This window comes from Elephantulus edwardii, unplaced genomic scaffold, assembly GCF_000299155.1.
Source record: "Elephantulus edwardii isolate Elephantulus edwardi_28Jun2011 unplaced genomic scaffold, EleEdw1.0 scaffold00222, whole genome shotgun sequence".
Classification (NCBI taxonomy): Eukaryota; Metazoa; Chordata; class Mammalia; order Macroscelidea; family Macroscelididae; genus Elephantulus; species Elephantulus edwardii.
The window spans coordinates 1,218,750-1,232,074 of record NW_006399972.1 but is presented as its reverse complement, the minus strand read 5'-3'; the positions used below and the strand labels follow the sequence as shown (position 1 = coordinate 1,232,074).

General features: G+C 37.8%; 1 protein-coding gene across 1 annotated transcript in view; it reads right to left on the bottom strand.

The window, feature by feature from the left end:
- Nucleotides 1–13,325, bottom strand: part of ATP8A1 (ATPase, aminophospholipid transporter (APLT), class I, type 8A, member 1) — a 375,206-nt gene that overhangs the window by 144,471 nt on the left and 217,410 nt on the right. The window contains exons 22-23 of the mRNA XM_006898188.1: nt 1,190–1,328; nt 407–471 (exon numbers count right to left, since the gene is read on the bottom strand). Coding sequence (XP_006898250.1) covers nt 407–471; nt 1,190–1,328 — 204 coding nt within the window. The remainder of the gene's footprint in view (nt 1–406; nt 472–1,189; nt 1,329–13,325) is intronic.

Below are 13,325 nucleotides of genomic sequence, written 5' to 3'. Positions count from 1 at the left end.
GGTGCGGTTGGCGCAGGATAGAGCAGGGTTTAGGGCTGTTGTGCACAGGGTCGCTATGAGTCGGAAACAACTCGACGGCACATAACAACAACAAGGACAAACCTGTTTGTTTTCTTAGCAGTCCATGGTATGTTCAACACTCTTCTCCAACACCACAGCTCAAAGGCACCGATTCTCCTTCTATCATCCCTAGTCATTGTCCAGCTCTCTGACACATAGTAAATGACTGCAAAGACCATGGCCTGTATCAGGTGCACCTTAGTCTCCAGAGTGACATCACTGCTCTTCATTACTTTGGAGAGGTCCCTAACAGCAGACTTTCCATTGCAATACATCTTTTAATTAAGAAGGTAAAATATTGGAACATGAAATATAACTGAAATACTTAAACAATAATGTTACTTACATCAAGAGAGCCTTCATTTATGACAATCATTCCCATGTTCTTCTTCAAAAGTTTGCAGGAGTGTCCTATGTTTAAAAAGGCAGTAAATTAATTGATAGTTTTTCTGGAGAAAAGAGGTGAACAAAGTATAATAATAACACTAACAGAAACATTTTATTAGATGTTTTGGAAATAAGCTGTTTTCCAGGTTTTATGATGTTAGCTGCTGTCAATTTTGAACTTCTCCCAACTGATAAAGAACAGTGAGGTCAGTTTGAAGACTGAGGTGTACCTGATTCAAGTCATGGTATATTTTGAATTGTTTCAAATGCATCTGAAAGTTGGAAAAGGTATAAAGATCACAGAAGAAGAACTGATGCATAGTGGAGTGGACCTGGGAGGAGGGATTGTAAAACAATGAAGGAATTTTTCTTCTACTTTTCCAAGAGGGTAGTATACTGGGGGAAGGGTTGGGAGTGAAGAAAAGTGCAACAATGAATGAATGTAAATCCAAAGTCTCTGTAAATTTTCATGGAAATTAATAATAAATTAAAAAAAATAGAAAAGAAAAAGATTGCAAATTGTTTTGGCACTTAAAAAAAAGAATTAATAAGAATTAATTGATTATAAGAATCAATGTTTGGTTATATATTAAACCACAGCAATTTTAAAGGGATATTGAGTTTATAGTAAGTCCAATAATACGACAGTACTTTCAAATCTTTAAACATTTAAAATCCATTTTCTAAAAAGTATCGATCTGTTAAAAGCATCAAGATTTAAAGCTCAAATTACATGAATTACCAATATTAATGGCAGTTTCTTGCTTATCCCCTGTAAGGATCCAGATTTTGATGTCTGCTTTCATTAGAGTTTCAATGGTTTCAGGCACTTGATCTTGTAACTTGTCCTCAATGGCTGTTGCTCCCAGTAGTTGAAGATTCTGAAGAAAATAAATTGTGAAAAAGTTAAAAAAGTCAGTAGAGATTATTTACCAAGAATTTTTAAAAATAAAATGATTATATACATTGAAATAAAAGACTAAATGGCGCTTTTTTGGGGGGGTAAATTCCAACTCTCCTACTGAGTTTTCTTTATGTAAGATCCCTCAATTTTGCCCAATACTTTTAGCATGATACTGAGGCTCTTTGTAGCAACTTGCCTTATATTATTCCTCCGTCAAGCAACAAGTTAATTCTAGGGAAATCACACAAAAACAAAAAAAAGTCAAAAGCTACTTTAAGAAGGAATAAAACTCAAACTTATTGGTGTTAATCAGAACTGATTCACAGTTGATGTTTCTTGGGGATTCTGAGGCTGTAATTGGACAAGAAGAAATTATTCATCAGGAGAACTAGTGTATTTGAACCACCACAGATTCAGCCTTTGTGTTAGCAGCACAACTCCTAATATTTATGCCACCAGAGCTCTCTGCAAAAGAACAGGCAGCTAATAAATAAAACTGTGGAAGATTAACATAATGAAGCAGCACTTTTTACTGACTGTAAGAATGAGAACATATTCTGAAACTACTGAAATGTAGTTTGTTTGATACAATGTAAAGAGTTGGAAATATACACATAAAACAACTACAAATGACAGGAAACAACAATAAACAAAATAGCATCAGCCTCTTAAAAAAAAGGTGAGATGTTTTTCCCATTGCTCTTGGTATAGGTAGTAAAAGATTCCATTAAAGAGTTCTTCCTATTAGATGGTATCATTCCTACAAGACCTAACATAACCAATGTGCTCTGCTGAAAGCTTTTTCAACCTCTCAAAAGATGACTGCTTTCTGTCCTTATCTTCCTAAATGAAAAACAAAGACAATATGAATGGATAATTATATACTGAGTGTATTGTAATTAACAATATGGGATAAGATACACATGACTGCTTGACTGAGGTATAAAAAAAAAAAGCTAAGGAAAAGTTTACACACAGAAACAATCATTGAGGATTGACAGGGATGGGAAGAGAAGGGGAGGGGAACAAGGATGAGTGCATGGGGGGGTAGAGTGAAGATAAATGCAAGGGTTAGTGAGGATTTGATGAAACATTCTAATAAATTACATTGATCAACTGTAAACTGTAGTTAATGTTATAAAATAAAATGACTGAATAAAACCAAAACCAAACCAGTCTCCTTTTAGGGCAACCTTGGTTGTCAAATGGGCACAGGTAATGGGCACAGGTGACCTCTTGTTCTTAAGGCACAGGAACGCACACAGACAGACTGTGACTTAGTGCCTCTCTTGACCAGGGGACCACATCTCATCATCAACTGGGTGATCAGATCTTGTCATCTTTTTTTTTCTCATTTCTTTTTTTTTTTTTTTTTTTGTTTTTGTGTGAGTGTACCGTCAAATCAGATCTGACTGGTACAGGAGGAGATTGCCCCTCCTTTTCCCGGCAGAGCATCTGGTGGATTCAAACCGTGAGCCTCTGGGATTGTAGTTGCAAGATTTTGTCATCTTTTCTAACAGTGCTCTGTAAAGCCCCTAAATATCGATTCTCAAGTTTAAAGTCATCTGAATGTCCCCTTACAGAATAACAGCCAGTAGGAGTGATTTCGGCACTCCTCTTTTTCTTTCAACTTGTTTTCTACAATTCCAACTTTATTTAAAATATTAATTACACAAGGGCAGGGTGGATGTAAGGGAGATCAAGTGCTGACATCCAGGTTTGTGATGGCACTGACAATATTCCAGTTTCCATTTTTCCTCCACCTTGAAGCACTGTTTCTTTTCCACCAAGATTGAGTTTCAAAAGTTGCACCAATTCTTGGAAGCATGGGCTCACCAGTGTTTACTAATCTGCAGTGGGGCGTTTCACAAGACTTTTTGTAATCCTATCATGTGGCCTCTATTTTTGTCAAAGATTGTAAATCTGAGGACCTCAGAATCTGTAGGAAGGTGCTGTGGGGTTGTGAGAGAGATAGGTTACTGCCTTATGTGTAAGCAGAATGATTAATGTGGTGAGAGGGAAAACGTGATACAGTTCACATAGATTAGCAGACGAGCACAAGTAAACTCATGTGTCTTGCTTTCTCGGTATTCCAACACTGTTTGAAGGCATGCAGTATGGTGCTAAGTATAAATATGAAAACATGACAAAAAGATAGGTGACCCTTGAGGACATCATCCTAAGTGAAATGTCTCAGTCTCAAAAGGACAAATGCCGCATAACAACATTGTCATGAAGCAGGAATTGTTACGAAGCTGGACTAACATGGGGGGCTGGGTGGAGGATAGGAAAAGAGTGGACAGATAATGAACACTGTATTGGAATGAATGAAGGAGAGGACTATTTAAAAGGAATATAAGATTAGGCATTATATGTAAGACAGTGGGTGGTCCAGAATAAGAGGTATATTGCAAAAAGGACTGGGGGAGGGGGAGGAGAAGGTGAGGATGGAGGAAATTGTGCTACAATGAAGGAATATTTTTGGTTTTTTTTAAAGAATAAAGCAAACTGGAGAGGTGAAGAGAGGGAGAGAGAAAAACGTGCCAACAATGAATGAAGTAAAACTCAACTTTTCTGTAAACTTCCATTAAAATAACAACTAAAATAAACCTTTTTAAAAAAAATTTAAAAAGTGATTGTTGTGTAGATTATGGGTGGATCGTTAGGAGTGTTTTTTTGGCTGTACTTGAAAGAATAATCTGAATCCAAATGGCTTAAAGAAAGCCTTCCTTCAGTAGTGCTGAAGAAGGCACCTACTGATGCTCTGTTAGTGCCATATCTCAATAATTTTCCTGTTTCCTCTAAACACCACAAAGAGAAGAGGGCAAAAGCAACCTGTACGTTTCTCTTCTGTAAAAAGTGCTTCAAAAAGCTTCCAGCTCACTTCCAGTTTTGGCCAGCTGGCCAGGTTGTTACATGACCACATTTAACTATGCGTTTTACACCTTTCTGCTCTTCTTAGTAAAAGTATAAGGGAGAAGGGGGTTGAAAACAATAGTTAATTACCTAGTTTAGTTTCTTTCTATAAGGATTATAAATAGATGTGCATGCATGCATAGTAATAGGCAGTGTGTGTTTATGCATTAACACGTATGTGTACACACCCAAACACACCCCCACCGTCTCAGGGAAACTCAAATGTATTACTTCTTTGAAGGTACCTTTTATCTCTTAAGGCAGGTTTACACCTTTGTGATATATATATATATATTTATGTATATATTCTTACATCATTTTGAAGACACATGCCTGATTCAGACTTCTCAATCACTTGCTATGCATCAGAGAGTTGAACAATGAATAAAGATGAAATAAAAAGAATTGATAAATAAAAAACCTTTGGGCTGTGGCATCAGACAAAAAATATCTCACTGTTAGGGCTCCCAAAAGGAAGATGTGTTTCAAAAAAGTGCAGCTAGAGTGCTTCTTGGAGGCAAAGATGGTGAAACTCATCTTTCTTCCTTAAGGGACATTGCTTGGAGAGGGTATTCGTTAGAAGAGACATAATTCTTGGAAATGCAGAGGGTCAGCAAAAGAGAGAGAGACCCTCAACGATATGGCCTGACACAGTGACTGCAGCAAAGGCATCAAGTGCATCAGAGATGATGAGGATGGCACAGGATATGACTGTTCAGGTCCTGTAGAATTGCTAGACACATGGATCTCACCTGATGGTATTCATAGGAATCAAATTGATTACATTTGTGGAAAGACTCGCTGGAGAAGCTCAGTATCAGCTGTGAAAACCAGGCCAGGTGCTGATTGTGGGACAGACGACCAACTACTCATATGCAAGTTCAAGCTGAAGTTGAGGAAAATTAAATCAAGTCCATGGGAACCAAAATTTGACCTTAAGTCTGTCCCACATGAATTTCAAAACCATCTCAGGAACAGGTTTGAGGCCTTGAGCACCAATGAGCGTAGACCAAATGAACTCTGGGAGGATATCAAGAAAATCATCTATGAAGAACGGAAAAAAACATCCATTACAAAGGCTGAAGAAGAACAAAAGACCAAGATAGATGTCACATGAGAATCTGAATATTGGATTACAGCACCGAGAAGCCAAAGCTACAGGAAGAAACCAAGAAATCAAAGAGCTGAACAGAAAATTTCAAAAGGCAGCTCGGGATGACAAAGCAAGATACTATAATGAAATGTGCAGAGAGCTGGAGTCAGAAAATCAGAAGGGCCGAACTCGCTCAGTGTTTCTTAAGCTGAAAGAGTTGAAAAACAAATTCAAGTCACGGGTGGCAATACTTAAGGATAGTTTGGGTAGAATGTTGAACGATCCATGAAGTATCAAAAGAAGATGGAAGGAGTACCAGAATCACTGTATCAGAAGGAATTGGCTGACACAAAGGAATTTCATGAAATAACATATGAGCAAGAGCCTATGGTGATGAAGAAGGAAGTTCAAGTTGCTCTTTAGGAACTGGCAAAAGCAAGGCTTCAGGAGTTGACAGCATACCAATTGATTTATTTCCACAAACAGATGCTGCCCTGGATGTGCTCACTAAGTTGTGCCAGGAAATCTGGAGGACAGCCAGCTGGCCAACTGACTGGAAAAGATCAATATCTGTTCCCATTCCAAAGAAAGGTGACCCAACAGAGTGTGGAAATTATCGAACAATATCATTAATATCATATGCAAGCAAGATTCCATTGAAAATTATGCAAAACATTTGAAACAATATGTCAACAGAGAACTGCCAGATGTGCAGGCTGGATTTAGAAGAGGTCACGGTACTAGGGATATTATAGCTAATATTAGATGAATCTTGGCAGAAAGCAGAAAATACTAGAATGTCTATCTGTGCTTCACTGACTATGCAAAGGCTTTGACTGTGTGGATCACAACAAGCTATGGCTGACTCTGAGAAGATTGGGAATCCCATAACATTTGATTATGCTAATGTGAAACCTATACTTGGACCAAGAAGCAGTTGTAAGAACAGAGTAAGGAGACAGTGGATGGTTTAAAATCAAGAAGGGGGTCTGTCAGGGAAGTATTTTGTCTCCATACCTTTTCAATCTGTATGCAGAACAGATCATCCGAGACGCTGGGCTGTACAAGGAGGAATGTGGCATCAGGATTGGTGGAAGAATCATCAACAACCTGCGTTATGCGGATGACACAACCCTGCTTGCTGAAGTTGAGAAGGACCTGAAGCACTTGCTGCATACATTCAAGGACTGCAGCCTTCAATATGGATTGAAGCTCAACATCAAGAAAATAAAGATTCTCACCACTGGGCCAATTGGCAGCATCAGTACGGATGGTGAAGAGATTGAGATAGTTAACCGTTTTAGTTTACTTGTTTCCACAGTCAACACTCTTGCAAACAGCAGCCAGGAAATCAGGAGAAGAATTGCATTGGGGAAATCAGTTGTGAGGGACCTCTCAAGGGTACTGAGGAGCAATGATGTGAGGTTGGAGACTAAGGTGTGCCTGATCCAGGCTACAGTCTTCGCAATTATGTGCTATGCATTGGAAAGTTAGTCAGTGACTAGGGATGACAGAAAGAGAATTGATGCTTTTGAGCTGTGGTGCCTGAGAAGAGTGTTGAATATACCATGGACTGCTAGGAGAACAAACAGGTTTGTCCTGGAGAGGGTGAAGCTGCAATGTTCCTTGGAGTCAAGGATTCTGAAGCTTCGTCTGACATACTTTTGGCATGTTGCAAGGAGGGACTGGTCCGTGGAGAGGGACATCATGTTTGGGAGAGTGAAGGGACAGCGCGGGAGAGGAAAATCCTCGATGAGATGGATCAATTCTGTGAGTGGAGTGGTGGGAATGAGTGCTTTTGAGATGGCTAGGTTGGCACAGGGTAGAACAGTGTTTAGGGTTCTTGTACATAGGGTCGTTATGAGTCACAAGCGACTTGATGGCACATAACAACAACAATAACAACAACAAAATACTCCCAAACATCTTAGCTCTTTTCCCATATCTTATATTTGATCATTTTAAGAATAGCTGCTTAAAAACATAACTAGAAGGGATCTTGTTGCTTTTTCTGCAGAAAACTAGCAGTTACGTTTGCTGAGTGAACTAAAGGCAAATGAAAAATAAGTACAGCTCAAATCTTACAAAATGTTGCTATAATCTAGGCCATATTCTTTTCAATATATCTCAAATAACTTGAATAGTTACTCTTTATATATACTTGATGTATAACTTCTTTGTATGAAATACATAAAACAGGAAGGTAATGTTCTTTAACAGATAGCATTATTTTATCTTTAATGAGAAGCAGATTTGAAATCTATCGTAAGCTGATGAATAATTATCATCAAGGAGTTCAAGAATGAAAAAGAAAAACAATTCAGAATCAACTATGCCAACATCTCAATTGCTGCATTTCAACATTTAGATAATGATTCTATCAATTTCTTGAACTATCTTTAGGTCATTTGAAATGAAATTGTTTTGGCCCACATCCCAGTGAAGATCAGGCTGTAGCTATGTTCAAATTTTAAGTATTCCACAGAAGTCATGGCGAGGTTTTAAATAATGGAGATAGTTCAGTAATGGGGAGCTCTGTTGGTGTACTTGGTAGGGAATTGTGACGTTAATCCCAAGGCAGTACCTTTCTAACAAGTGGACTCTACCAACAACTCGAGGGGAGAGAGATAGGCAATCTCCTCTTCTCATGAGATTAACAGACTTCAAAACATTGCTGAAAGGTCAGCTATGCATAGGTTCCAACTCAGTGGCAATGCATTTGAGCTTTTTAGTTCAGTAACATGAACCCTCAGAATTTTCTAAACAAACAAAAATTGATTTTTGTAATGAACTTTGTACTAAGTAATCCTTGTAGCAACTAAATTATATAAAAGGCAATATAAAAACATTCTAAATTAGAAATATATAAAAATATATCTGTATATTTGCTAGTTTTACTCTGAGGGACTTTATTTTGTCTCTATACCTTTTCAATCTGTATGTGGAACAGATCATGTGGGAGGTTAGACTTTGATAAAGAAGAATGTGGCACTAGGATTGAAGGAAGATTCATCAACAATCTGTGTTATGTAGACAACACAACCTTGCTTGACCAAAATGAGTATTTGCTGCAGAAGGTCAAGGACTGTAGTCTTCAATATGGACTGATGCTCAATATCAAGAAGACAAAGATTTTCACTACTGGACCAAGTTGACAGCACTATGACAGATGGAGAAGAGATTGAGGTTGTTAATTTCTGCTTGCTTGCTTCCACAATCAGCCCTCTTGGCACCAGCAGTGAAGAAATCTAAATAAATTAAAAGATTAATTGTATTGGGGAAGTCTGTTGTCAGGTACCTTTCCAAAGACCAATGATACCAGTCCACAGACAAAGGTGCACCTGATCTAGACCATGGTTTCACAATTACTTGCTATGAATCAGAGAACTGGACGATGACTAAAGAGAATAATGGATGCCTTTGAGTCGTGGTGCTGGAGAAGAGTACTGAACATATCATGGACCACGAAGAGAAGAATCAGGTCTGTCTGGGAAAGGGTAAAACCAAGTTTCACCTTCGAGGCAAGGATTTTGAAACTCTATCTCACACTTTGGGCACATGGCCAGGAGGGTCCAGTGCTTAGAGAAGGGCATTATGCTTGGAAGAGTGGAGAGACAGCGCAGGAGAGGAAAACCTTAGATGAGATGGAATGACACAGTAACTGGAGTCATAGGAGCAGGTGTATCGGAGTCAGTGATACCAGCTCAGGATAGAGCAGAGTTCACAGCTATTGTTCATAGTATTACTATGAGTTGCAGACAATTCAATGACAACTATGAAGGAAGAAATAAGTTTAGAAACTACACAGAGATAAAGTTATTACTCACTTGTCTAATAAAATGACTGCACCTATAAAATGTTCAATTGGCAAACGTTATGTGGTGGTTATATCTACAACAAGAACCTAAAGAGGTAGCTGTTGAGGCTGATTATGTAAAATTAAACCCCTTATGGAATTTAGTTCTTTGGTTTACAGACTTAGGGTCATGGTCTCGTGGAGCATATCTCTTAATTGGCATAAATGATGTGGCTAATGCTTCTATACTACTTCCTACTTCACCATGTGGTGTCTTGGAACTTGAAAGTTTTCAAGTGGCTATCCAACACACAATGTAGCTATGTGAACATTTTAAGTATTCCATAGAACTCATAAATGGGTAAGTAAGAGAGTGAGGAATTGCTGTTATGTACTATAGAGTCAGAACCCGCCCATAGTTGACCCTATGGTAGGTTTTCAGAGGCAGTTAATCACGTGGCAGGAGACTGCCCATCTTTCATCCCATGGAGTGGCTAGTGGCCTCGAACTGTGTGCTTTGGGATTGCAGAGTAGCTTCTTGTCATTAGGCCACCAGAGATCAAGAGAGTGAGGAATAGAAAGGCAATGATGTGTGTGACTAATTACTTCTATGAATAAGTAACTGCCTCTTTTGTCATGAGATGTGAAGACCTGGATAGTGCCTGGCTCCTATTACTGAATGTTCTGATAAAAAAAAGTGGTATAAGAATCCTAATAAAAGGGAGGAAATGTAGAACATGATTTCAGAATCTCAGAAAAGCTAGACTTTCTAGAGACATGGAGGCTGAATAAACCCAACACACTACTTACCTAAGATTAATGTTAAACCTTAAACAAATCTCTGAACTTTTCCTAAAAGCAATGTTTAGTTTATGTTTTAAAAGATCTATCTAAATGAGATTAAACTAAAAAATGCAACTAGAAAAATTATTCAATAGGAATCTTAGGGGACAACCTTATTCTCATGGAAGAGGAACATCTCAGAAAAGAAAGGTGAGAATAGTTGCATAACTTGATAAGCATATTAAACATCACTGAATAATACATGTAGAAACTTGAATTGTGTAAATTTTTACTGCGTATATTCTCAGCAGCAGCAGCAGCAACAACAACAAATAAATCCTAAAGAAAAGCTAAAAAATATTTCACTGGAAAGATCACTTTGAAAGCATTTGGAAGAGATCTAAAAACAAGAAAGTACCTGGTGCAGCACAAAAAGTATTATTCAAACAGAAAATATGTGTGTGTGTGTGTGTGTAGACACACACATAAAATGAAGTATTAGAGAGTTAAGCGTCAGCAAAGTATAAGCTAATCACAGTAACAAGTAGGTTTACCTTGACAGTGTTGGTGGCTACTGCTGTATTTGAAATTTACAAAAGAGGTAAAAAAGCAAAGTCTCTAAATATTCAGCAAAATTACAAAACGTCCACTTTGATCTCTCTAAAGGAAACAGCATGCTTCATTTGCCTTTTACCCCCAAACCAGGTAGAATGAAACGCATAGTAATCCTAGTGGAAGGTTTGTGGATTACTTTCCTTTTGCCCTGCTGCCATGGACTGTGAGATTTGGATCTTGAGTGATTGGCTGCTGTGCCTCTGGAAATTAATATCTTTGGCTAAAGTTTAGGGTTCCATGACAATCATTAGAAAAAAGGATTTGAACTTTGTGTGCTTTTCCTGATCATAACACAAGAGTGCTTAGCTCATAATCAATTTCATCCCAGATATGTATTACCTTACACAGATGGCCACTAATGGGCACCATGGGAATTACATAGTCAGCATGTGTTGAAACGTGATAAAATTCCCATGGCATCTATGGAATTAAAAGAAAAAAATTCCCAATACTAATTTTACTTTAAAAATATCACTGTGAAAAAAATTAAAAAAGAAAAAAACCCCAATCACTGTGCCAGATGTTATAATGGGTGATGACTCTGACATAATAGACATTTAATTATCGTTGAAAATTGATGAAATAATATTAATATTTGTTCATCTAGTAAACCCAATGATACCATTTGTTCTTTCAGACATCCAGGATGTTTGCAGATTCTTTTAAAAGCCATACTGAATACAAAATCTCTTCCTTAGTGAAGATAAAAACAGCTTCATTGAGAGTATTTAACATTTACACGGTAAAGATAAAAATTAAGAAATTATGCTTTTCCCCCAACGTATGTATATTATGCTAAACAACAACCAAAAATGCATTTTTGCTATGTTAGCAAATATTTGTACTGGTGAGATTGCTTCATATGTTTAAAATGTTTACAGTATGTTTCTAAATAAAATTAAAAGCATCAAAGTCTTGAATTTAGATGTTTGATGACAACATAGACTCTCTGGTAGAAGTTTCTTTAAAGTTGAATGAAGAAATAGTACTGAGAAGCAACATTTTCCTACCAGACTAAACTGATTAGCAAAAGTAAGATTTGTAGCCTTTATTCCGATACTGCGCAAGCTGACAAAGATGAAGTAGCTAAAGATGAGGACCACAAACATTGCCTGGTACAGAACATGGTCCAGGCAGAGCTAACTGCTTTCCGTTTATTAATTTCAGTGAATAGCTTTGGGAGGCTGAATGAATTGTCCAAGGTCAAACGGAGGTAGAGCTAGATAAACTATGATGGAGAAACCAAAACATCAAGATCAGATAAGGAAAAATGGCAAGGAAAATGGGGATTAAATGAAAGTTCGAATTTTATTCAAATCATCACATTTAAAAATGTATATACTGCATTGAAACAGAGGAGGGAGAAAACTGTTTAAAAGGGATATGTGATTAGGCATTATTGTCATGACAGAAGTCCAGAATGAAGGCTGAATAGTGGAGTGAACCTGGGGGGAGGGATTTTATAACAATGAAAGAGTTTTTATTTTACTTTTCAAAGAGAAGAGTGAACTGGGGTGGGGGTGCGAGGGGTGGGCAGGGAGAAAAGTGCAACAATGAATGAATGGAAATCCAAAGTCTCTATAAATTTTCATTAAAATTAATAATAATAATTTTTTAAAAAGTTATTTCTGTCTTGAATTTTAATACTGCTTTGTTTCTAGGGATAGGGGACTGGATCAACCTTGAGTTCCTAACTGTGTATTCTTTTCCACTTACAGGTCCCAAGTTTTATATTTGAGTACTGGATCCTTTCTTAGAAGAAGGGAATCCTTTCTTTGAATCTTAAGTTTTATCTGAGGGCAAAATTTAAACAGAGTCATCATCTCGCTCTGACTGGCTCAAAACACCCATCTAACACAATTTGACACTTGAACCTTCAATCCTGAATGATAAATTAAGAGCTAGCCAAGCAATCAGGAGAGAGTGAAAGAGCTCGTGGGAATGAACTTTAAGAAGACATCGTATGTGCATTGCTGGGGAAAGTACAGAGTAGACGAAAAGTAGGAAGATCCTCATTAAGATGAATTGACACAGTCATTTCAACAATGGATCTGAGAGGTGCTGAGACTGTGAGGAAAGGTTAGGTTAGGGTAAGGTTTCAAACAACCGTACACAGGTTTGCTTTGCATCCTAGTTTACCTGATGTCACTTAGCAACAGATGTGCATGAAGAGACATTTGAGAGAGCATATCATGTTGGAGAAATTGCAGTTTAGCTAATGCAGAAGCAATACATGAAGAGATGTGTGGCAATGAGTCAGGTGGGGCTGGAAATGTTGGCAGGGAACGGGACTTGAAGGGTCTGTGTGCTATGCTGAGCATTCCAATCGCAAAGAAAAGCTGCAAAAAATTTTACTAGGGGAGAAAGAGTATCAAATTACATTTCAAAAAGGTCACCAATTGCCCATTTAGGGATGAATTAGAGGAAGCAGGAAGACTGAGATTCCAGAACCAGTTAAGAGGCAGTCTTCATTCCAGTTCAACTCATATGACCTAGGATACAGGTCCTTGGATCATGCAAGTAATTAAGTACGTGACTAATAGGGTGTCAGCTTAGCAGTGTCATCTCACACTGGTAAGACCTGGAAGACAAGCATGGAGATATGTTTCTTAAAGGCCACATCCTTGAAAACCTAACAGATCCATTCTATTCTGGGACTACCATGAGTCAGAAGCAACTTGTACGGCAATTAACAATAGCAGCAACTTGTGATACAGATGTGCTGGTGGTCTTGGGACAAAGCAAAATATTACAATGAAATGTGCAAGGAG